The sequence below is a fragment of the Bufo bufo genome, chromosome 3 (genome assembly GCF_905171765.1).
Source record: "Bufo bufo chromosome 3, aBufBuf1.1, whole genome shotgun sequence".
NCBI lineage: Eukaryota > Metazoa > Chordata > Amphibia > Anura > Bufonidae > Bufo > Bufo bufo.
Window position 1 is genome coordinate 374370758 of NC_053391.1, and position 27518 is coordinate 374398275.

The window sequence follows — 27518 nt, forward strand, 5'->3', positions numbered from 1 at the left end:
CTTTGGGGATTTTGTACTGGCACCCACCTAATGAGAGGACCTTGTATCCTCAGATAGTTTCCTGCAGTGGTTGGGGGCTCGTTCTGTGACTTGAACCAAACAGACCCAACACATGCTAAAACTAGAGAGCTGTTGGGAAACATCTGAGATTACATGCTCACCTTTCTGCCTTTAAGTTCAATCACATCATAAACAGAAGAATGTCACCCTTTTATTGGCACATTGGGGTTTGATATTATGTTCTCTATGGCTATTATCAGGCCTTGCAAGTTCTCTACGTTTAACCATTTCAGAACACAGTTCTTTTTGGAATGAATAGTTTTCCCCTGAATAAGATGTGTAAATGTTGTTTATACAGTATTACCAGATGAGAACATAAAAGGATATAGTCAGCCGTCTGTCATGGAGGATTAAGCCATTGCCATTCCTTGGTAGAATTTCATATGTTTAAAGGAAGATTAAACACAGAACATGCAAAAGAAATGATCCCAGCCTCCCCCCCCACCCACCCCACTGACCAGGCTGTGTTGGTCTTAAATGACCAGACACTTTTTACTGATTTTACACATGTGATGATTTGACTACCCTAACTTTTTCAGTTTCTTTTCTTTTAAATCAGATAGTTTTTATTAACAATATTCCACAGAATAAAGAATGCTTGTACAATTTCTTGGTAATAAAGAATAAAGCGGTTACAAATATCATCACAGAGTCCGTCTGTTCATTAAGCGCATGAAAAGGATATAATATACTCAATACAATAATAAAGGTCAACAGTGACCGCCATTACAGTGTGTTATGGTCAATTCTACAAGGCATATACATTGACTGTTTCACTTTTAAATAATGAACAAAAAATTTCCTACCCAACCAACCAAACTCCCCCCCCCCCCCCAGGCGGTGAAACGGGCACTAGGCTTCCAACCCAGTACAATGTTCATAACTCTAATGGTCAATACCTAAAGTACCACCCATATAAGTACAGCAGGTATTATCCTACCATACCAACGGTATTTCAATTATACATACCAGGGAACTCCAACTTGGCGCCATGTATAAGCATCATAGAGAGGAGAATATTTTGATCGACACAGCAGCTCCCGAATCTACATCCTTAGTAAGGGAGACTAGTCAGGGTAACGTATCCTATAGTTTTCCCAAGTTTCCCATATCTTATCAAATTTCGCCACACACTTTCTTTTAACATAAACACCCTTTTCTAGTCGCAAGACTTCCGACAACCTATTTAAGAATTCTTTCCTAGTCGGAGCTTGCGGTCGAAGCCAGTGTTTGGCGATCAATTTCCTGGCCTGAAAAAGCATGCGTTGTACTCCCAGACGGTGATGACGATTTTTAATGTCCAATATCCCAGCCACGCATGCCCTCGGTCCAGGCGGAACCACTATGTTATAGGCGTCTTTGATCAAAATCGCCATCCAAAAATTCCAGAGTTCCGCGCAGTCCCAGAACATATGCATCAGGGATGCAGGACCGTTACCACACCTCGGACAGTCCGCATTTACCCGAACACCTATCTTACATAGGAACTCTGGGGTCCTATACACACGGTGCAGTAAAAACAACTGAGACATACGGTGTCCCTCACACACCGACAGTTGTGGAGTTAGCGCTAAAATCGACTTCCATTGCTCCTCCGAAATCGGCCCCACCTCTGCCTCCCATTTATGCTTGACTGCTAGGACCTCTTGTTTCAGTGATTTTACATACAAATCCCTATAAATGGATGATATCAAACCACATGAGGAATTGTTTGTAAGGATCTGTTGAAACAGCGGTACCGTAGTACATTTCAATGACGTCGATTGTGCCTGCTTCTGGAAAGCATGGCGTAATTGCAGAAATTGATAAAAGGCCGATTGCGGGAGACCAAATTCATTTTTCAACAGTTCAAAGGACTTAAAGATACCTGAACTCTGTAACTGATACAAAAATCTCACTCCCTTGCGCTCCCATGGTGTAAACCCTTCTAAATGGAACATTTCGGGCAGATGTGGATTTCTCCAGATAGGGGAGACCTGCGTAAACCCTTGAACTGCAAGCAATGTCCTGCATTTTTGCCAGATCTTGTGTATCATTGCAAGGGTTGGATGACCTGACATCTTATCGGCCAACCCCCCATGTTCCAATAGAGTCACCGGGGAGTCCTGGCCCCATCCTCTTAGCTGCTGCAATTGAGCTGAAAAATAATATAACCAGGCGTTTAGGATTGCAAGTCCCCCCGCCTCCTTCCCTCTTTGTAGTGTATCAAGACGGATCTGAGCTTTTTTGTGACGCCATATAAGGTCACTAAACAATCTATCTATTTTGACAAATATCCTATGAGGTATCCAAATCGGGGAATTATGCAGGACATACATAAGCTTGGGAATAACAATCATTTTAAGGAGGTTGCTCCTCCCAATTTCCGACATCGGTAGTTTGCACCAGGCTTTAACCTTCTCAGACAATGTATTCAATAACGATTCTATGTTAAGTTTAATATAGCTATTCGGGTGTACAGTAACTAGGATCCCCAGATATTTGATTTGGTGCCCAACCTGTAGCGGGCAAGACTGGGGAAGGAGGGTTCTGGCAGGGTTATCCAAGGGTAGAAGAATAGACTTATCCCAATTAATTTGTAATCCAGATCTATCCCCAAACTCCTGTAATAGGGACATAATAGGACCTAAGGATCTTTCCACATTACCCACATAGATTAACATATCGTCCGCATACAGGGACACCCTCTCTTCCCGGGACCCACAAGGGAATCCTACTATCCTGGCAGTTGTGCACAACATACAAGCAAGCGGCTCAATTGCAATGGCGAAAAGAAGAGGGGACAGCGGGCACCCCTGACGAGTTCCCCTACCCATTTCAAATGCCTCTGATATACCCCCATTGGCCAGGATCCTGGCCATGGGGCCATTGTACAGCAACTGAACCCAGGAGATAAAGGTCTTCCCAAATCCCATGACTCGCAGCACCTCCCAAAGATAGCTCCATTCAACACTATCAAAGGCCTTAGCCGCATCCAAAGAGAGGACAACCCGTCCTCCTACTGAGTCAACCTTCCTCTGAGTATTAAGGAAAAGTCTCCTTAGATTAACCGAGGTAGACTTATCTGGCATGAATCCTGCCTGGTCACTATGAATAATACATAGTGGACATTCGCTATCCTTTGTGGACATTTGCTATAGATAACATCTACATTAAGAAACTTGATTGGAAGTAACTGAATCTATTGTTTAATTCTTTTTATTTGATATTTTATTATATGTGCATTTTTATTGTATTTTAACCATATACAGTTATAATAAATTGTGAAGTTTCCACGTGGCTCCGTATGTACGAGTGTGCCAATCTTCTACTGTCAGATATCTAAAATTGAAGGGTGAATTCATCAAATTGTACACCTTCCGTGAGTGTGTGGTCAGTGAGCTATTTCCATAGAATCCTTTCCACACTATGAATAATAGTTGTAATGACCGATTGTAACCGATTCGCTAAAACCTTTGCTAAAATCTTAATATCAGAGGTCAACAGAGAAATCGGTCTGTACGAGTCAGGGAATTAGGGATCCTTACCGGCTTGGGCAAGACCACTACAATAGCCTCCCTCATAAAGGCAGGAAGGCTTCCTGTTAACAGGCCATCATTAAAAACCGACAGGAGGTGAGGCAACAGTACACCGCTATATTTTTAAAAAAACTCTGCTGGCAGCCCATCTATCCCAGGTTTTTTTTCATTTGGGAACGATTGTATCGCCACCTCCAGCTCGGCAAGAGTCAAAGGGCCATCTAAATATGTCACACTCTCCGCCAACAGTTGCAGAATCGCAATTTCTTCTAGATATGTGGCTATGTTTGTAGAGTCCACCTCTAATTTTGTCCTATAAAGGGATTCATAATAGGCATGAAATACTGCCAAAATATCTTCGTGGCAATAGAACCATCAGCCCTCTGAATAGAGAAAACTCTAGATGGACCATCCTGGGCTCTAATAACCCTTGCCAGTAGCTTCCCGGAACTTTCTCCCGCCTCAAAATACTTTTGTTTAAGAAAAAACCTGCGGTGATCCGCCGCTTGTAGAAGATATTGCCATCAGGGATTCCTCATTAGTCCTATTAGGGTGACACACAAAACTCTCCTCCGCCTCCACTACCAGAGCCTGCAACTTTTTCTGAGCGTCCCTAGTTTTAGATTTATGGCGACTAATCTTTTGGATGTACAAACCCCTGACAAATGCTTTGCATGTATCCTATACTACCCCCAAGGGCGCCGAACCCACGTTCTGGGTAAAAAATTCTCTCATTTCCTCCCCAATTCCACCCTCCCCATCTACTAGCTGTAACCAGAAAGGATTAAGCTTCCAAGCACCAACCCCAGGGGGGCGTCTGATGCCCAGTTGCAGTTCTACATAAATCGGGGAGTGGTCGGAAAGACTTCTAGGTAAGTATTTAATGTCAGTCACCAGCGACAGTACCTCAGGAGTGCCTATGGCTAAGTCAATTCTAGATAATAAATGATGAGAGCTAGAATAACAGGAGAACTGCCGGGTGGTAGGATTTCTCACCCGCCACATATCATGTAGATCCAGCTCCCGCAGCACTTTGGCGAAATTAGAGTCTCTACCCCCATCTGACATCCCACCCCTATCCAGAGCCACAGAGGGACAGGTGTTAAAGTCTCCTATTAAGGGCTCATTCAGACGGCCGTATGCTGTCCGCAAAAATACTGAATGCTATCCGTTTTTTTGCGGATCCGCAAAAAAAATGAAACATGTCCTATACTTGTCCGTGAAAATCAGGACATGGCCCCATTGAAGTCTATGGGTCCGCAAAAATACTGAATGCTATCCGTTTTTTTGCAGATCCGTTTTTTTGCGGATCCGCAAAAAAACGGATAGCATTCAGTATTTTTGCGGACAGCATACGGCCGTCTGAATGAGCCCTAATAGTGTTGGACAGTGTGGTAATTCCTCAACATATCTTATAATTTCTTTTATCACCTCACTATTATACGGCGGTGGAATGTACACCGCAACCAAAATAAAAAAACAATGGTAACAAGTACAATGGAGACATACAAATCACCCACTAGCGTCTGTACAGGACGAGTGACATATAAACGGCAGTGACCTATGCACCAGAACACTCACCCCCCTGGAATGAGAAGAAAGGACAGAGTGATATGCATGACCAACCCACGGTTTGTGTATGACCGATATAGTGGTCTGAGACAAATGAGTCTCTGACAGACAGAAGATAGCGGGATGAAAGTGCTGCAGCGCAGAAAACACTGCCGTACGTTTTGTCGGGTCTCCCAAACCCCTAACATTCCATCCTACAATTTTTATGTTATGTGTCATTGGGACATATAGTACATGTTAGAGCAAAACATAGTTCCCCAGTAACATATGGTACCTGCATATTCCCCACACCCTGCAAAGGATTCCTCAACCCGTTCCACCGCCCGATCCCCCCTTCCCCAACCCTCAAAAGTATCCCAACAGCATAATAATTTCCCGTTAGGATAAATTCCCTACACGGGAAAAAGCAGAAAATAGGTTGTAAAAAACTTCCCTACAGTCGGCCATATATATGGCTGAATCGTTGCCAAAAAAAAACCTGTGTAACTGAGTACACACATGTATCGGGTCGTATGCGCTGACCCGCCTATATACAAGTATATCTGCAGCGCAGCACATAGTGGTAAATTACAGTAACATAATTTAACAACCCCAGGTGACCCCTACATTAATATACTGAGGAGACCCAAGCGGGCAAACTGACAAAGCATGTTTAACCTAAACATATGTTCATAGGCATATTAATCAAAAGGGAGATGCATCAAATATACAGAAAGTTCGTATAAGTAAAGAAACGACATCGCAAGCATATCCCAGGGCATTATCAATATATCTCACGTGTCTCCGAATTTCCAAAAGTGAGGCTCTCAGTCCATCGGCTTCCAATTCTTGAGCGAGGATTCATTGGCGTCGATCCACTGTGCCGCTTCTAGAGGAGTATCAAAGAAACAGACTTCCCCATGCGCCACCACACGAAGCTTGGCTGGGTATAACATTGAGTACGGAACTTGTAAATTCCGGAGGTGTCGCTTGACTTCCAGGAACTTGACTCTCTTCCGCTGGACCTCAGCAGAGAAATCCGGATATATCGCCACTTTACTGCCATTAATTAATAGATCAGGGTGATCCCTCGCTTTCTTAAGAATTGCATCTCTTTCCCTGAAGTGAAGTAGCTTCATTAACACTGGACGAGGTAGGGCCCCTGGTGGTGGCGCATGGAACGGCACTCTGTGCGCCCATTCAATAGCAAATACCTTGGAGAGCAAGTCCTTTCCAAATTTTAGGGTAAGCCAGTCCTCAAAAACAGCCACCGGATCTGCACCCTCCGCTTTTTCAGGGACCCCCACTAGACGGAGGTTGTTCCTTCTTGATCGATTCTCCAAGTCGTCCGTTTTGGACATCAGCAGGGTCACGTTGTAAATAATCCTGCCCAGATCTCTTTTGACAGGCGGCAGTTGATCCTCTAAGGCACCCACTCTGACTTCCACCTCCGCCATTCTATCAGTAACTTTCCGCAAGTCCTGACGGAGAAGGGACACATTTTCCTGCAGGCTGCCCATATGAGTAGTGAGGAGAGCAAGCGAACTGCTGCATTGCTGTACAGCATTAAAGATATCTTTTGGTGAAGGCTCAACAGAGCCAATATCAGGCTGACCATGCTGGATACATAATGCGGTTACAGGGCCTGGGGCTGATCTTGGGGGTGCAGGGGCCGCAACTGAAGCCATTTCTCCTGATTGTGCCCCTCCATGAACAGGCCCCTCTGCATGTGCTGATTGTGATATGGAGTTCTCCCCAGGAATAACAAACTTTTTCAGTTTCTTGGTATACCAAAATAAGTGTTAAAGGGGTTATCCGGGAGTTTCATATCTATTACGTATCCTCAGGATAGGTCATCAATATTAGATCGGTAGGGTTCCCAGAGGTCAGACCCCCGCCATTCAGTATCACCTATTCAGGGACGCCCGACGATCAGCTGTTGGAAGAGGCTGCAGTGCTCCGTGAGCACTTAGGTCTCTTCCTAGGTCAGTGATGTCACCGAACATCAGTCATGTGGCCTAGGTGGAGCTCAGTCTCATTCAAGTGAATGGGACTGATCTGCAGTATCACGCACAACCGCTATTTGATGCACTTCGCTGTGCTTAGTAAGCTGTGAATAGACTGTAGCGCTCACTAGAGCTCTGGTAGTGCAGTGGTCTCTTCAAACAGCTGATCAACATCCTGAGGATGGGTTATCAGTATCAAGTTTTTAGATAACCTCTTTAACCTCCTAACAGTCCCGTTAAAACTGGAAAAACCCTCCCAAAAATGTCTCTTTTTTTATTGTAGATTTTTAATGTGTGTTTGCAGTAAATCTTGTTGGCGCACAACTCAGGGGACACTATTGCATTTTTAATCCCATAATTCATTTTAGTCTTAAGGACCAATAATATTTTCCCCCTTTGTGTTCTAGTAGTCATAACTTTTTAATTTTTTCTTCTATATTTTCTTATTTTGCGGGATTAGTTGTAGGATTTTTAGGGGTATATATGGTGTATTAAATAACTTAAAGGGATTATGTCAACAAGTTTTGGGCTATAGAGCTGCGGACATGCATGGCTAGATTGCCGCTAGCATGTCCGCAATATACCGGTCCTATAGGGCTGTGTGCTTTTATTTTCTTTAAAAAAGGTTTTTAGAGATATGTAAATTAGTCTTGTATGTGTCCAAGGGGCTGTACGAACCTTCCTGGAGCCCAGCCACGCCCACCTGTGAAGGAGCCCAGCACCGCCTATGTCCTTCGAATCTCCTCCTTTCATCAACGATAGATTGCCGTAACCTCGCGATGCGCAGTGCCGGTATAGTGTTCCTTCCCTGTGCTGGCATCAGCCTCAGGGAAAGAACTGCACATCGCGAGATTACGGCAATCTATCATTGATGAAAGGAGGAGATTCGGAGGACATAGGCGGTGCTGGGCTCCTTCACAGGCGGGCGTGGCTGGGCTCCAGGAAGGTTCGTACAGCCCCTTGGACACATACAAGACTAATTTACATATCTCTAAAAACCTTTTTTAAAGAAAATTAAAGCACACAGCCCTATAGGAACGGTATATTGCGGACATGCTAGCGGTGATCTAGCCGTGCATGTCCGCAGCTCTATAGCCCAAAACTTGGTGACAGAATCCCTTTAACTTTTATTACTGATTTTTTAGGGGGAAAGATAAAAAAAAATTGTACATTATTTTGTGGATTTTTTTTTACGGAGTTCACTGTGTGGTAAAAATAATGTAATTATTTTTTTTATGTGGGTCAGTACAGTGATGATAATGACATATTTCTATATATTTTTACTATTTTTCCTTTCCTCCTGCAGCCTGTCGGCTCTGCAACTGCTCCCTCATTCTCCTCCAGACTGACAGGGAGGGGGCAGTTGCTTTATCTACTCATATCTCTGGTTTGGTACAAGCTTTGTATTGTTTGATATAGGGATCGACCGATATTGATTTTTTAGGGCCGATACCGATACCGATAATTTGTGAACTTTCAGGCCGATAGCCGATAATTTATACCGATATTCTGGGAATTTTCATTTTTGAGAAAAAAAAAAAATTCCTACACAAATCTGCTGAAAATTAATATGTTTATTGTTAATGTGTATTTTTTTTGTTTATTGTTAATGTGTATTTTTTTTTTATAAATCTTTTTCATTTATACTTAATATTTTTGTGTTTTTTTTTTTTACTAACTTTTAACCCCCTTAGGGACTAGAACCCTTGTCCTATTCCCCCTGATAGATCTCTATCAGGGTGAATAGGATCTCACACTGTCCCTGCTGCTCTGTGCATAGTGCACACAGCAGCATGGAGCTGAACATGGCAGCCAGGGCTTCAATAGCGTCCTGGCTGCCATGGCAACCGATCGGAGCCCCAGGCTTACACAGCTGGGGCTCCGATCGGAGGAGCAGGGGAGAGGGGATCCTGTGGCCACTGCCACCAATGATTAATACTGGGGGGGGGGGGGGGGGCGGCGCACTGCGCCACCAATGTTTTTACTATTGGCCGGGATTGGGATGGGGGTGGGGGGCGCACTGCGCCACCAATGATTAATACTGGGGGGCTTGGGGGGGCGCACTGCGCCACCAATGAAGATAAGTCTATCGATCATTCATATACAGGAGGCGGGAGCTAGCTGCAGAATCCGGCGGCACCTGAGGAGTTAACTACCGCGGACCGCAGCTATTGCTCATAGAGGTCGGGAGCCGGCTATGTGATTCTGCAGCCAGCTCCCGCCTCCTGTATATGAATGAATGAAAGGCTTATCTTCATTGGTGGCGCAGCGGCCACAGCCCCTCCCCTCCTCTTATGTTCTATCCCCTCATTGGCGGCAGCGGCAGCAGCAGCACAGGGGGAGGAGACACTGCTTCCTTCTCCCCTGTGCTGCGGAGGGAACACAGAGAGCGCTGTCAGCAGCGCGTTCTGTGTTCCCCATACGTTATCGGTATATCGGCAAAATAGATGCCGATACCGATAACGTTCAAAATCCTCAATATCGGCCGATAATATCGGCCAAACCGATAATCGGTCGATCCCTAGTTTGATAGATGACATTCCAATCTTTCAGACAATACAGAATGAGAGTAATCTGTTCAGTACAGGGGAAGATATCACTGATAGAAATCGGGATGCAGTGAATGCAGCTAAAAGTAAAAGCAGGTTTACTCCGCGATTATTCCCGACTTGATTTCTAACAGTGAGTTCTCCTCTGTTGAACTTATGCAGTCATTTTGGAATGCCAGGTTGAAACAAGATCCGTTGGCTTCTAGCTGCTACCATTGAGGAGATATCAGCATCTAAAACAGCCCTCCCCCCTACATCTCCGGCAGAAAAGTTAAAGAGGACATTTCACCACCCCTGACATGACTGTTTCAATAGCTACATGCATTCCCCATGTAATAACAATTCTGGAACATCTATTCTTATGGCTCTATGTTGTGCCATTTATCTATTATTTCAACTATAAGTTATGAATGAATTGCTAGCAGTCTGCAGTAAGGGTGCAGAGGGGAGGTAACCAGTTGGGGGGATGTACCTGCACAGTCTAAAAATCGCAGCACTGATTGGATAGAGTGAGTCTGTGCAGGTAAACACCCCCAACTGGTTACCTCCCCTCTATACCCTTACTGTAGACTGCTAGCAATTCATTCCATAATTTCTAGTAGAAATAATAAAATAATAAGGAATGGCACAACATAGAGCCATAAGAATAGATGCTCCAGAATCGTTATTACATGGGGAATGCATGAAGCTATTAAAATAGGCATGTCAGGAGTGGTGAAAGGTCCTCTTTAACCCCTTCACGCATTTTTACGTACATGTACGTGATGTGATCAGGAGCCTCACGAGCCCGGCTGTTACTAAAAGCCGGGCCCCTGATGCATCCGCTGGCATCGCTGTGTTTGGTGATGCCGGCAGATTATCCCTTTCACATGCCGTGGTCAGCGCTGACCGCGGCACATGCAGGGTTTACGGAGGGAGGGGGCTCCCTCTGATTCCATCGGCCCCCCGCCCTGCGCTGACAGGGGGTCGATGGTTGCTATGGTAGCCCCGATGCTTTCCACATGCGCATTGAATGTCTGACCGCTCCGAGCTCAGACATCTCTAATGCGCCGAATACAGCCGCGCACGGCGCATGCGCGAGAATTCGGCCGCTGCGTCACACGGAGGAGGACATGGGCGGGCTGGAGGGACGTGCTGGGCGGCCGCTGTGTATGAAGGTAGACGGAGCCTCTAGGTGCTAATGACGCCCACATAGCACCTAGAGGCTCATTAGCATATTTATAAAAGTTAGTTTTTTAGCAAAACTGCTGCCCCACAAGTGATTATAGTAGGATGGTTGGCCAGAGCAGACACTAGCAGATCGCTAGTGTCTGACAGCTAATTATGTCATACGAAGTGATAGAAACCCTTTAAACCATAAAATGGTGTTTAAAATAAATAAAATACAGACATATTAGGTATTGCCATGTCCGTAACGACGTGCTCTATAAAAATGTAACATAATCTATCACCTCAGGTGAATGCCGTAAAAAAACCAAAAAAACATAAATAATTTGCAAAAAAAAGCCATTTTTTGGTCACCTTACATAACAAAAAGTGTAATTCCAAGCGATCAAAAAGACGTATGTACCCCAATATAGTACCAATCAAACCGTCATCTCCTCCTGCAAAAAATTAGCCCCTACATAAGACAATCGCCCAAATGATTAAAAAAATATGGCTTTCAGAAAATGGAGACAATAAAACATGATTATTCTTTTCTTCAAAAATGCTTCTATAGTGTAAAACTAAAAATTTTTTTAAAAAGTAGACATATTTGGTATCTCCACGTTCTTAATGACTTGTTGTATAAAAATATTATGACTTACCCCCTAAGGCCCCTTTCACACGAGCGAGTATTCCGTGCGGGTGCAACGCATTGCGCCCGCACGGAATTCGGACCCATTCATTTCAATGGGGCTGTGTACATGTGCGTTGGTTTTCACGCATCACTTGTGCGTTGCGAGAAAATAGCAGCATGTTCTATATTCTGCGATTCTCACGCAACGCTGGCCCCATACAAGTTGCTCGCATCCGCTTGCAAGTGCGGATGCGATGCGTTTTTTACTGATGGTTGCTAAGAGATGTTGAGACCTTCAGTTTTTTATCATGCGCGTCAAAAACGCATTGCACCCGCGCAATAAAAACTGAACAACTGAACGCTATCTCAGACAAAGGCCTCATGCACGCGACCGTTGTTGTGTTCCGTTCCGCAAAACGGGGTTCCGTTGTTCCATGATCCGTTTCCGTTTTTGTTTCCTTGATTTTTGGAGGATCACCAGACATGAAGGAAAGTAAAAAAAAGTCTAAGTCAAGTTTGCCATGCAAATGATAGGAAAAAAATGGACGCGGATGCGCGGACGCGGATGACAATCTTGTGTGCCTCCGCGTTTTTTCCCTGTCCAATTGACTTGAATGGGTCCGCTAACCGTTTTCCGTGAAAAAAATAGGACAGGTTATATTTTTTGGACGGACTGGAACCACGGATCACGGACGCGGATGACAAACATTAGCCGAGTTTTCAACGGACCCATTGAAAGTCAATGGGTCCGCAGAAAATCGCGAAAAACTGAACAACGGACACGGAATAAAACAACGGTCGTGTGCATGAGGCCAAAACTGAATGACTTTGTTTGCGAAATCGCGCATTTTTCACTGAACGCATTCGCAACGCATCCGGACCTAATCTGCACACACTCATCTGCAAGGGGCCTTAGGTGAACATCATAAAAAAATTAAATAAAAACTATGCAAAAAATTCAATTTTTTTGTCACCTTTCATCACAAAAAGTGTAATACCAAGCGATCAAAAAGCCATATGCAACCCAAAATAGTACCAATCATACCGCCATCTCTTCCTGCAAAAAATTATCCCGTACCTAAAAAAAAAATGGCCTTCAGAAAATGAAGATGCTAAAAACATGATTTTTTCTAAAATGCTTTTATTAGGTATCTCCGTGTCTGTAAAAACCTGCTCTTTAAAAATATCACATGATCTACCCCCTCAGTTGAATGCTGTTAAAAAACGTAATAAAAACTGTGCCGAAATAGCAATTTTTTTGGTCACCTTGCCGCAATAAAGTGTCATATTGAATGATCAAAAAATCATATGTACCTAAAAATAGTCCCAATAAAAATGTCAGCTCTTCCTGCAAAAAAAAAAAAAGAGCCCCTGCACAAGACGATTGGCAGAAAAATAATAAAATGTAGCTTTTAGAAAATGAAGACACAAAAACATTATTTTTGTTTTAAAAAATGCTTTATTATGTAAAACTGAAACAACAAAAAAAATACACATATTTGGTATTGTCGCGTCCGTATCAACCTGCTCTATAAAAGCAACACATGATCTATCCTGTCAGGAGAACTCCGTGAAAAACAAAAAATAAAAACTGTGCCACAACAGCCATTTTTTGGTTACCTTGCCTAAAAAAAAAAAAAGCCTAAAAAGCGTAATATCGAGCAATGAAAAATCATATGTATGCCAAAATAGTACCAATAAAACTGTCACCTCATCCCGTAGTTTACAAAATGGGGACACTTTTTGGGAGTTTCTACTCTAGGGGTGATTAGGGGGTCTTCAAATGTGATGTGGCAACTTAAAATTATCCTAGTGAAATCTGCCCTCCAAAATCCATATGGCGCTTCTTTCCCTCTTCACCCTGCCGTGTACCCATACAGCAGTTTACGACCACATATGGGGTGTTTCTGTAAACTTCAGAATCAGGGTAATAAATATTGAGTTTTCTTTGGCTGTTAAACCTTGCTGTGTTACAGGAAAAAATAGATTAAAATGGAAAATCTGCCAAAAAAGTGAAATTTTACCTCCATTTTCCTTTCATTCTTGTGGAACACCTAAAGGGTTAACAAAGTTTGTAAAATCGGTTTTGAATAAGTTGAATATTTATAACACATAAGGCTGTTTACAAAAATAGTTTTTTCGTTTTATTAGGGTTAAGTTGTTCAAACTATTTATTATTTTATTTATAGTTTTTTTTGTAGTTCTAAATGTACAATTTCTAATGAAATAAAATTTTTTAAACATTCTACAGGGTGGGCCATTTATATGGATACACCTTAATAAAATGCGAATGGTTGGTGATATTAACTTCCTGTTTGTGGCACATTAGTATATGTGAGGGGGGAAACTTTTCAAGATGGTTGGTGACCATGGCGGCCATTTTGAAGTCGGCCTTTTTGAATCCAACTTTTGTTTTTTCAATAGGAAGAGTGTCATGTGACACATCAAACTTATTGGGAATTTCACAAGAAAAACAATGTTGTGCTTGGTTTTAACGTAACTTTATTCTTTCATGAGTTATTTACAAGTTTCTGACCACTTATAAAATGTGTTCAATGTGCTGCCCATTGTGTTGGATTATCAATGCAACCCTCTTCTCCCACTCTTCACACACTGATAGCAACACCGCAGGAGAAATGCTAGCACGGGCTTCCAGTATCCGTAGTTTCAGGTGCTGCACCATTGATGGTATGGTGTGGTATATGGGGTGCAAAGATAGTGGGGCCATTCTTCATCAATGGAAACCTCAAGGCCACTGGATATGCAAAATTGCTACATGATGATGTGTTTCCCTCTTTATGCACTGAAGCTGGCACGTTCCCTGAGTTTTTCCAGCAAGATGGTGCACCACCACAATATGGGTGTCAGGTCCGAGCATTCCTCGATGAACAGTTTCCTGGAAAGTGGATTGGTCGTCGTGGGCCAGTTGAATGGCCCCCAAGGTCTCCTGATCTGACCCCCTTAGACTTTTATCTTTGGGGTCATCTGAAGGCAATTGTCTATGCTGTGAAGATACGAGATGTGCAGCACCTGAAACTACGGATACTGGAAGCCTGTGCTAGCATTTCTCCTGCGGTGTTGCTATCAGTGTGTGAAGAGTGGGAGAAGAGGGTTGCATTGACAATACAACACAATTGGCAGCACATTGAACACATTTTATAAGTGGTCAGAAACTTGTAAATAACTCATGAAAGAATAAAGTTACGTTAAAACCAAGCACACCATTGTTTTTCTTGTGAAATTCCCAATAAGTTTGACGTGTCACAGGACCGTCTTCCTATTGAAAAAACAAAAGTTGGATTTAAAACGGCCGACTTCAAAATGGCCGCCATGGTCACCACCCATCTTGAAAAGTTTCCCCCCCCACATATACTAATGTGCCACGAACAGGAAGTTAATATCACCAACCATTCCCATTTTATTAAGGTTTATCCATACAAATGGCCCACCCTGTATTTATTAACAGCAAGAAGAGATTATAAGTGAAATTCTTTTAACGCAGCATACAATAGTCCAGAATTTAACAAGGCTTGAAACAGAAGGAAATTCTAATAATATAACAAATATTATAATATTGATTTTGTGTTAACTTTTTTTATTTTTTTATTTGGGGCTTTATTCCTGAAGGCTCTTTACCCGTAAGTGAGTTTCTAGGGCTATCTAATAATCCGTCATATTGATTCCAGATTTTTTTTCTTTTATAAATCTTTATTATATTTTTATTCGTGGGCCACTTCTCTCATAAAGAGAGAGAAAAAAAAACCAATTAATTTAAAATTACACGAGCCACTCACTCCTCTCACCTCGCTCCTCTAATCATCCTCTCTCCCTCACCTCCATCCCCCGCCCCAACTCATGATAGTTCCCATCTTCTCAGAGAAAGTCACTATACCAACCATTTCTGCCATATTCTAGAAAATCTATATTTTTTCTTATTGTTTACCAGATGAGATTCCTCGCAAACAAGTGAAATTGTAATAAGCTTCTCCCATTCCCTAATCGTGGGTACAGCATTATTTCCCCAGTGCCGAATGATACACTTCCTAGCTTGAAAAAGTAATTTGGAAGCTATTTCTCTATGTTGAGGGATGTCCATTTTAGCCATCACCCCCAATATTCATATCTCAAATTGGCTAGGGACTTTAATCCGATGGTATTGCTCTATTCTATCCCTAACCTTTCTCCAGAAATCTTGGGTCTTTAGACATGTCCAAAGTAGGGCTGCACGATAAATCGAAAAAATAATCGAATCGCGATAATCGGCAAATGCGATATGGCCATTTGTCCGACCCGAAAATGCCGCGATTATATATGAAGGGGCCCCACACACATAACTGGCTTTGTGTGTAAAGTATTTTACTAGTGTGTGAAACAAGCTCTCTCCTATTGATAACAGGTCCAGCCTCTGTACTCACTGTCACGATGAATACACTGCAGCGAACGGCAGCGAGCGGGCCGGCCGGCGCGTGACTGACGTCACTTAGTAACGCTCCTGCTTCCTGAAGTGGGAGGAGCGTTACTAAGTGACGTCAGTCACGTGCCGGCCGGCCAGCTCGCTGCCGTTTGCTGCAGTGCATTCATAGTGACAGTGAGTACAGATTCTAGTAAAAGCAGGGCGGCACTTGTGCTGAAACGCGTCACTATGCCACTTGAATATGTGACTGAATAAATCTACATTGTGATCTACATCTGCGAAGTGCCGGTCTTCTTCTTTGAAAAGTGAGTACAGAGGCTGGCCATGTTATCAATAGGAGAGAGCTTGTTTTACACACTAGTAAAATACATTACACACAAAGCCAGTTATGTGCGCAGTTTAGGACACATGAGGGGACACATAGGGCCATGAGGGGGACCAGCATAAGATGCTATATGTCTTATGCTGCCCCCCCTCATGGCCCTATGTGTCATAGCACACATCCCCTATAACAGCGTCATCCACAGATCCACCCCATAACAGCGTCCTCCACAGATCCACCCCATAACAGCGTCCTCCACAGATCCACCCCATAACAGCGTCCTCCACAGATCCACCCCATAACAGCGTCCTCCACAGATCCACCCCATAACAGCGTCCTCCACAGATCCCCCCCATAACAGCGTTCTCCACAGATCCCCCACATAACAGCGTCCTCCACAGATCCCCCACAACACAGCGTCATCCACAGATCCCCCCACAACACAGCGTCATCCACAGATCCCCCACAACACAGCGTCATTCACAGATCCCCCACAACACAGCGTCATCCACAGATCCCCACAACACAGCGTCATCCACAGATCCCCCACAACACAGCGTCATCCACAGATCCCCCACAACACAGCGTCATCCACAGATCCCCACAACACAGCGTCATCCACAGATCCCCCACAACACAGCGTCATCCACAGATCCCCCACAACACAGCGTCATCCACAGATCCCCAACGACACAGCGTCATCCACCGATCCCCCACAACACAGCGTCATCCACCGATCCCCCACAACACAGCGTCATCCACCGATCCCCACATCACAGCGTCATCCACAGATCCCCCACGACACAGCGTCATCCACAGATCCCCCACGACACAGCGTCTTCCACAGATCCCCAACGACACAGCGTGTTCCACAGATCCCCAACGACACAGCGTCATCCACAGATCCCCCACGACACAGCGTCATCCACAGATCCCCCACGACACAGCGTCATCCACAGATCCCCTACGACACAGCGTCATCCACAGATCCCCCACGACACAGCGTCATCCACAGATCCCCTACGACACAGCGTCATCCACAGATCCCCCACGACACAGCGTCATCCACAGATCCACCATAACTATGTCATACCCAGCCGCGTCAGCGGCTCATATGGGAAAATCCAAGCAAATAGACGTCTAGCACAATTCCCTTAAAATATCGCATCGCATATCGTTATCGCAATTTTTAGGGCCCTAATCGCAATCGCACAAAATTCCCATATCGTGCAGCCCTAGTCCAAAGTATGTGAACATCGTCCACCCATATCTCCCCACACTTTAAACATCTAAAGACTTTAGGTTTATAGCACTTCATTAAAAACTTGGGGGAATAATAAAGACGATATAGTATATTAAATTGGTTAATTCTATGGGAAAAGTTCTTTGAGATCCTATTATTTTCCTGTATAGCCAAATCCCAGAATTCTTCTCGCTGGGGGTTTATAGCATCTTGCCATTTATGCATTAAGCTGTTAGCTGCTATTTTCTTAGTCTTTCGTTGTAACAGACATTGATATATTTTAGAAACCCCTGTTGTTAATCCAGAAATATCAACTAGCGGCTGTGGAAGGGCCACAATTTGTGTACCCCTCCCCAGCAGCTTTCTCAATACTTGTTTTAGTTGTAGATGAAAAAAACACATTTCTTTATTACTCAGACCATACTCCTTTTTAAGATCTTCGTATAGTATTATATCCCCATGACTCCATGCTTCCACCAAATCTCTTGTTCAATTGCCTTTAGTTCTATTAGGTGGGTATTATCCCACAGTATGGTGTCAGCATGGAGTCCAGCCTGGGTCCATAAAGCCCTTGCTTCTTTCCAAACCTTTTCCATCAGCTCAAATCTTTCTACTTCCCTGTTGTGCCAAAGCACCCGCTTCTATAAGCTGGAAGATAGTACAGTTCTCTAGCCTTCCATTTATCCCTGCTATCATGGACTTATAGCTTTGCGTATTACTCCACGTTATCATGTTTTTTTTATATGTCCGGAGATAAAATAAAGTTCAAAGTCTGGGACTGATAGTCCACCCTCCCTCTCATGGATACGCAATATTTGTGCTTTTATCCTTGGTTTTTTCCCTCGCCATATCAAGTCCATTAAAAGACTAGCTATTATTTTAAATATTTTTTTAGGGATTGTTGCCGGTGCGTTCCACAGAATATAGTTCAGGGAAGGTAGTAGACACATTTTCACTAAGGAAATCCGACCTGCCATCGAAACATATAATCTTTTCCAAACATCTATTCTCTTCCTAATTTCTTGTATTTTGGGAATCACATTCAGCTGGACATATTCCTTAGGATTTGGGGTTATTTGAATACCCAGATATTTAACGGGTTCATTACTCTTAATTTCCAGTGCTCCTGGCATAAAATTGTTCAGAGGATCAATCGGGACACAGGCCATTGATTCCAGATTAAAGAGAAAAAAACATATAGGGGAAAATTTATCAAACTGGTATAAAGTAGAACTGGCTTAGTTGCCCATAGCATCCAATCAGATTCCACCTTTCATTTTCCAAAGGAGCTGCGAAAAATGAAAGGTGGAATCTGATTGGTTGCTATGGGCAACTAAGCCAGTTCTACTTTACACCAGTTTGATGAATCTCCCCCAGCGTCCCCTAGGAACATTTTTTTTGGGTCATTGTGACTTGTCCTGCAGTGATGGCATGCCGTACATGCATATATCACCTCTGCAGCCAGTCACATGCATGCACCAATGCTGTGCTCATTGATTGGCTGCTGTTGTCACACACGTCATTGTAAGCAGAGACCAACAGAGACTGTTGGAGCATTTGCACTGGATTGACGGGTATCTACCAGGTGAGTATGTTCATTTTTATTTTACCTTTCCCTTGCTTTTAGTATTTTTTTGAAATCTTGAAAACCTCTTTTAAGGGTACCAAAACGTTTTCTTTTTTTTTAACGTGACGGGGCAGAAGTGCTGCTCAGCACTCTGCTCTTTTGCCTCTCATCGACCCTGCTCGACTTTTAAAGTTTGAGAAGTAGGGATCCAATATACTTTCTATGTAAGGCTACTTTCACACTAGTGTTTTTTGCAGATCCGTCATGGATCTGCAAAAACGCTTCTGTTACAAAAATACAACCGCATGCATCCATCAAGAACAGATCTGGTTGTATTATGTTTTCTATAGCCATGACAGATCTGTCTTGAACACCATTGAAAGTCAAAGGGGGACGGATCCGTTTTCTATTGTGTCAGATTGCTCCACACCACATGGCGGACAGAAATACGCTGCAGGCAGCGTTTTGGTGTCCGCCTCCAGAGCGGAATGGTGACTGAACAGATGCAAACTGATGCATTCTGAGCGAATCCTTTTCCATTCAGAATGCATTATGGCAAGACTGATCCGTTTTGGACCGTTGGTGAAAGCCCTGAACGGATCTCGCAAACGGAAAGCCAAAACGCCAGTATGAAAGTAGCCTAACTATGCTCCAAACGCTCGAAAAGCCAAACAGAACCGATGAAATCCAAAGGGGGAGAGTTTATTTACCCTTTAAGATTTATTTTCATATGCTGGGCTTCTCTTTTAAAAATTGAATGTGGCTGCTTGTAAGTAGATAACTGATTTGTTGAAGTTTACAATTTACCTTCAACTTGAGAAATTGTCAGCACCTTCTGAACACTGTACCTTAATAAAAAAATAAAAATAAATTCAATCTGTTTATTTCTGCTGTAGGAAAGCCTGTTGACAAAGACGCAAATGATAAAGAGTGGAAAAAGGAAGAGCCTCAACATTGTAGTTGCACATGTCATTTAAACCCTCCCCAAAAAAGCGCTGCATCTGCTTCCACTTCTAGCGATGGAGCTGGGTCATCTTCTAGTGGCCTTTTGTCAACTCCAAATGGTAAGATAATTTATTTGCCATTCTTTTAGTACACAAATGGTTAACATTAGCATCTTCTAACTTTTTTTTCTTCTGCAATTAAATGCAAATTTATTTGGGAGATGCCAGTAGAACAGTTCTACCCAAACTTTTTCCTTTGTTACTCTAAATCTCTGATCAGAGTGTACTTTGTACCTAACGTGATCATCAGGCTGCTCAGGATATTATAAAAAAAATATCACTGAATGTAATGTAATCACCCTTATGTATTTCAACAAATTGCCATAGGTAATTTAATCAATTTTCATCCTTATGTGGATAGTTTGGGAGATTCTATAATATATTTTAGTTTATGTGGCAATTTATATAGATTTAAAGTTATGTGTCATTTTTTTATATTTTATAACTTTAGGCAGAAGTAGATACATTGAGTGGTGCATGCTACAGGCATTACAGACACAAAGGAATGCATGTACATTGCAACAAACTTGGCAAGTACTTAAAGGGTTTAAGATAAATAAAAATCTTGGCCTAAAATAAAAAGAGAATCATCTTATATTCACCTCTTTTTTCTGCACCATGCTTTGCGGACACAATGGTAGAACACTGAGGACAATGATTGACTGCAGCGGTCATTTGCTGTAAAGTCCCGCCTATACAGCAAAAATTATAAATGTCCCAGGCTCCTCCCAGCTACGGTACCAGCTCCTGTGTTTGCAAACCAATAGAAACAAGGAATCAAAGATTTGGTGTTCTATCTCAGTCCAGTGCTGAATTCATAGCTACACTGCTCAGTACTCATTCTGCTGCTGCTTCTGAGACTTCTGTAGAGAGATAGGGGAGCAGAATGTCCCAGTTTGTGTGTGCACTTCATGCAATAGCGGCTTGTAGATACCTACTAGCTTATTCTGAAAAGTCACCTGAAACCATTTTTATTCAGTGTATTAATACGTGTGTATATTATTTTTGTAGAGTCATTCAATCACCAAACTACACTTGCTGCAAAATTATCTGCTAAGAAAAAAGCTTCTGTTGCTACAGATGATGATGATGATTTTCAGACTGATAGAAAACGAAACCTCACTTCCCCTAGTGAGCTGCAGGTATTAAAACATACCGTTTACAGAGAACTGTATATTTACATCCTTATTGTCTTTTCTGATTAGTTGTGGTTTAGTCAGGTCACAACATACCTCGTCTATCATACTTAGTTACTACTGCTCCCCATTACAAATGGCTTCATTATTTCTGTGCACATTGATGTGTCAGAGAGACGGATGACTTTGTGTTTGACAATGGACGGTGAATTGCTGCAGTCTATAGCGTAATTGTTTCTCCCTTAACAGCTATTTTGCTAATGTTCAATTAAAGTTAAAAATGACGAATACAATGACTTATAATGGAGCACTCATTTACCACTGCCACATGTGGGCAAAATAATTGGTAGTGTACATTTATTTAGTGGGTTGGGCAAGATGAAACTGCACCTATTTAAAAGTAATTCTGTGTTCATAATCTTAAAAGTTGCTTAAGGGAGATCTTCATCCTCTGCTGGCCCGTTTGAAATGTATACCGCAACTATAAAACACAGCAAAATATTCCTAGGAAATAAATAGACCACAGGCTATTCCCATTGCATAATATGATTTAATAGAAATTTTCGGCACACAGCTTTTTTTGTCTGCACTTTATGGCATTTTATTCATGTTAGGCTACTTTCACACTTGTGGCAGAGTGATCTGGCAAGCAGTTCTGTCGCCGGAACTGGCAACATGTATGCCAACTGATGGCACTTGTAAGACTGATCAGGATCCTGATCAGTCTTAAAAATGCCTGATCAGTCAGAAAAATGCATTGAAATGCCGGATCCGTCTTTCCGGTGTCATCCGGCAAAACGGATCCGGCATTTATTCTTTTGACCTTTTTGACCTTTTCCGGCACTAATACATTCCTATGGAAAAAAATGTCAACCAACAGCTGTCTAAAGTGTCGTTTTTTATGTTTTTTTTTTTTTTTTTAAGTTACCCATTTAAAATTATGATTGGGACACATCCAGTAGACAACATTAACCAAGAAAATTAGATACCTTTAATTTTTATGTTGCTTTTTTGAAATTTGGCTAGCTAGAAAGTTTTATCTGTCCTGTTGCTTAAAAATCTGTCCTGTATTGCAGACGCGAAAGCGACGCTGTTTTGAGAAAGGGGTTCATTATATTGATGATGATGAAAATGATGGCAACAGCAGTTTATCCTCTAGTTGTTGCAAACAGCAAAAACCTCCCGTTCCATATGCATCTGATGATTCTGCAGCATCTTCTTCAAAGCAGGTTAGTAGCAACTAACTCACACATAGTGAAAAGCCAAATATGAATATGTAAGGCTGCGTTTACATCTCTGGTGAACGTTTCCGGCAGAGAACAGCCTGGCGGAGTTCACCGGATCCAGCATTGCCAGATTTACTAGTTCACCGCTTGATCTCAATTGAATGTAATGAGGATCGGCAGTGATCTAGCCACTTTTCGGCATAAATGCCAGGTTTTAGTAATACATGAGTCGTACTGCAGGTGTGGACTCCAGATAGCTATTTTTTTATCTTTATATTCCCATCTATTCTCCCACTGTCAAGGTTAGGAGTCCTCTCCATTATGTTGTTATGAAGGAGCAGTCTGGACTGGGTTTACAACGCAGCTTTGAGGGCTGACAGCAGGGGGAATAGAGGGCTGTCTGAAAAAAAAAAAAATGGCAATCTAGGCTTCTTATCTGCAATACTACTCATGTAAACTGCTGATAATAGTCTAAGATCATGGTGACATATTACCTTCAAATTAATCTACTGGAGCATCTGAATGATTCATTTTCTACACATACAAACGTCTTTTTATTTAGCTTAAACTGCAGAAAACCGTGACTTCTGTCTTTCATGATGCTATGTTATTTTAGTTAATGAATTTTCCTTCTTTAAGCTAGAAAGTATGTAAACAAGAATGTCTCTCTCTTTCTCTGTTTTATTTAAGTATTTCATGTTTCCAGTTTTGATATTAATGTATGAAATAGAATTCAGGAATTTGAAGAAAGTGCCTGAATATTTTGCTTGATGGCACAAGAGGGTGCTGTAGGCTGCATAAAGTAAATTTGCTCTTTGTGACAGAACGAATCACCAGTGCAAGGTTTTAGCAGGCTTTGTCCTGACAGTGTATATTTACGGTCTTATTTGATATGGTATTGCATATATTTAATTTTTGTTTTGTCTTTTTTTTTATTTTTTTTTACCACTTAGATAATAAGGTAAGAACTGCATTTGCTGCGCAGAATGATTTCTTAAGTTTACCTCATTACCCTTCTAGCTTATAAAGGAAACTGTTATGTAGTGCACATTTGGGGCCATTCTATTAGAGAAAAATTGTAGCATGGTGTCACACATACCCGCTTTGGTGTCTACAAGGCGACATATGAAGTGACCAGAATCTAATTACAGTAAATATTCCTGGTGCACTCCTTTTTGACATTTTGTACTGCTGATTACTGGCCCACTGGCCTCCAACTTCTCATGTGCTGAGGCAGCATGAGATGCACCAGCCGGTTCGTAAAAAAAAAATTAGATCCCTTAGTGGTTAATGCCTAACAGAAAAGATGACAACATTACAAGCTTTTGAGACTAATCGGGTTTGTTCATCAGGCTCGTTATAACAAAGTATCTGAAAATTCACTCATTTATACTTCAAAGAACATAGGAATAGTGAAGTAGGTAAAACAAGTGATGTAAAGCAGATTAAGAGTGGAGGAGTAATCAAACATTGGTGACAGTAAATTATTGTAGTAGTTATGGCTAAGGAGTATGAAAGTTTTCCGCTGATAGATATCCAGTCCATGAATGTGATGAACCCGAGAGATCTGACTGGCAAATTCCCAAATAAATGTAGAAGGACATATAAACATGTGACATATTAATTCCTGATCTGAGTGTGTCAAGGGTAGTCATGAGCCTGTATTACCAGATTCTCTAATTGTGTTCACACAGAATATACCCTCGCGGCTTGAGGTGACTAAATGTGGTGCATTTTTTATTGGTTACTGGGAAGCAATAGCAAGCATTCAATGGGTTAATCTTACACTTCTTTTTCATCAGGCTGAATTAAGAAATCATCTAACAGCGCAGCTCTTCAGCCCCCTCATTGACATGTACCTTGGGCTTTGGAATGTGCTCCTTCCCCCCCTCCCATCTTCAAGATAGTGGGAAAGCTGTGTGCGCCTGGTGGTACATCCAGGAAGCAGTATTTTTCAACTACTAAGCGGTGTCTGAGCAGAGTGACACAAGTATATAAAGCAAGCAAGTATCCATACTGTTTCAATAGTCCATAACAGTCCCCCCTTGGAAACTTGATTGTAGGCTATCCCTAAAGCCTAGCGAATCCACTGTGCATACCCTTTGTATCCTCTTCACCTGCAGTGGCGACAACTTATCTCTAATAGTAAAGCTCCCGGTTTCAGGGCTTATGGTAGCAGGGCTGTGGAGTCGGAGTCGAGGAGTCGGAGTCAGAGGCAATTTTGGGTACCTGGAGTCGGAGTCGGCAAAAAATTAACCGACTCCGACTCCTACTAGATTTAAATTGGAATAAAAAAAAAAGCAAGTTTAAATGTCCCAATTCACAAAAAGTTATAATTAATTACCGTATTTTTCGCCCTATAAAACGCACCTGCCCATAAGACGCACCTAGGTTTTTGAGGAGGAAAAAAAATATTTTGAACCAAAAGGTGTGCTTTTGGTGGGTTTTGAACTAATGGTGGTCTGTGGATGACACTATTATGGAGGCATCTGTGGATGGCACTGTTATGGGGGCATCTGTGGATGGCACTGTTATGGGGGCATCTGTAGATGGCACTGTTATGGGGGCATCTGTGGATGGGCACTGTTATGGGGGCATCTGTGGATGGGCACTGTTATGGGGGCATCTGTGGATGGCACTGTTATGGGGGCATCTGTGGATGGCACTGTTATGGGGGCATCTGTAGATGGCACTGTTATGGGGGCATCTGTGGATGGGCACTGTTATGGGGGCATCTGTGGATGGCACTGTTATGGGGGCATCTGTGGATGGCACTGTTATGGGGGCATCTGTGGATGGCACTGTTATGGGGGCATCTGTGGATGGCACTGTTATGGGGGCATCTGTGGATGGCACTGTTATGGGGGCATATGTGGGTGGCACTGTTATGGGGGCATACAGTACAGACCAAAAGTTTGGACACACCTTCTCATTCAAAGAGTTTTCTTTATTTTCATGACTATGAAGGCATCAAAACTACGAATTAACACATGTGGAATTATATACATAACAAACAAGTGTGAAACAACTGAAAATATGTCATATTCTAGGTTCTTCAAAGTAGCCACCTTTTGCTTTGATTACTGCTTTGCACACTCGTGGCATTCTCTTGATGAGCTTCAAGAGGTAGTCACCTAAAAATGGTCTTCCAACAGTCTTGAAGGAGTTCCCAGAGATGCTTAGCACTTGTTGGCCCTTTTGCCTTCACTCTGTGGTCCAGCTCACCCCAAACCATCTCGATTGGGTTCAGGTCCGGTGACTGTGGAGGCCAGGTCATCTGGCGCAGCACCCCATCACTCTCCTTCATGGTCAAATAGCCCTTACTTTCAAAGTTTTCCCAATTTTTCGGTTGACTGACTGACCTTCATTTCTTAAAGTAATGATGGCCACTCGTTTTTCTTTACTTAGCTGCTTTTTTCTTGCCATAATACAAATTCTAACAGTCTATTCAGTAGGACTATCAGCTGTGTATCCACCTGACTTCTCCTCAACGCAACCCCATTTATAAGGCAAGAAAACCATTTCAGGTGACTACCTCTTGAAGCTCATCAAGAGAATGCCAAGAGTGTGCAAAGCAGTAATCAAAGCAAAAGGTGGCTACTTTGAAGAACCTAGAATATGACATATTTTCAGTTGTTTCACACTTGTTTGTTATGTATATAATTCCACATGTGTTAATTCATAGTTTTGATGCCTTCAGTGTGAATCTACAATTTTCATAGTCATGAAAATAAAGAAAACTCTTTGAATGAGAAAGTGTGTCCAAACTTTTGGTCTGTACTGTATGTGGATGGCACTGTTATGGGGGCATATGTGGATGGCACTGTTATGGAGGATCATTGTGGTGGCATCTGTGGATGACACATATATAGCATCTTATCTTATGTGTCATCCACAGATCCCTCCCATAACAGTGTCCCTGTGTAGTGAATGGGGGCCAGCATCTGTTTCTGTAATGGCAGCGGGGCCCGGTGCCTGCTTCATTCATAAAGTGGGCGGAGCAGGCGCGTGACATAGTGAGCTACGCTACGAGCACCCACCCGGCCTCCTGACTGCCAAGAAGTTAGTAGTAAGTAGTACAGCGCTAGATTTAAGATGATTGGAATACTTTAACAATACCCACAAGTTAGATATGATTACTGTATACTACAGTGAGCGGGGCCCGGTGTAGTAGAATACAATGACTGCACCGGGCCCCGCTGCCATTACAGAAACAGATGCCGGCCCCCAGCCCCTCCTCCCTCTCAACCTATTCACCGGACGGTCGCAGCATTCGCCCCCATAAGACGCACTGCTATTTTTCCCCCACTTTTGCGAAAAATACGGTACTTCTCTACTGTAAGAATAAAGGCCAATGCATGCAGTCCGTCACGTTGCCAACCGTTACGAACACGTTAAGCGACCATGAAGAAGCATGCTTTTCATATGCTTCACTATATGGCACGCAACGCACAGTTAAGGAGCGGCAATACTTATACTTTCCATTGTGTTGTGTTCCGCTGCTACAGGGAACGCAACGCCCATGGTTAACCTAGCCTCTCACTGATAACTGATTAAGTAAATATGTTTTTTGCAGGACTAGAGACACTTGTATAACTGAAGGGAATGGATAGTCAATAGTTCAAGACAGAAGCAGTAAACCATTTGAAAAACTGCTGTCATTCAGCTAAGGCTATAAAAACTTGTAAACTCAGATTGTTAGCTTGAACTTTAAACATGACTATGGGATTCTACTAGGGAAATCAGGTTTTGGAGTCGGACCATTTATCTACCGACTCCACAGCCCTGTATGGTAGTACCCTGGGATTCATCTTACCCTATCTCTGCACGGCATCATAGCTGGGTGGGGGAAGCGCGTTGAATGGCGTTTCCTTTTGTTCTTCCTCATCGGAGTTAAGAACGGAGAATGTATCAGACCACCATGTATCTTTATCAGCTTTATGTGTGTCCAGCAATTTATCCCTTAGATCCGCCATTTTCTCTAGACCCACCTTAACTTGCAAATTACCCTGCGGGTCTATGTAATGGCAACAAGCGGGTCCCACAACCTGGCACATACCTCCATCTTTAGCTGTAACATAGTCTAGAACTAATGTGTATTGGTTGGTGACAACGATCAACTGGTTCTGCACGATGTTCGAG

At 42.7% G+C, this 27518-nt stretch overlaps 1 protein-coding gene across 2 annotated transcripts in view; it reads left to right on the top strand.

Annotated features, from left to right (window-relative positions):
- Window positions 1-27518, top strand: part of BRIP1 (BRCA1 interacting helicase 1) — a 357704-nt gene that overhangs the window by 38529 nt on the left and 291657 nt on the right. For both annotated transcript variants that reach the window (XM_040424676.1, XM_040424677.1), the window contains exons 4-6: window positions 19907-20074; window positions 21026-21156; window positions 22227-22379. In XM_040424676.1, coding sequence (XP_040280610.1) covers window positions 19907-20074; window positions 21026-21156; window positions 22227-22379 — 452 coding nt within the window. The remainder of the gene's footprint in view (window positions 1-19906; window positions 20075-21025; window positions 21157-22226; window positions 22380-27518) is intronic.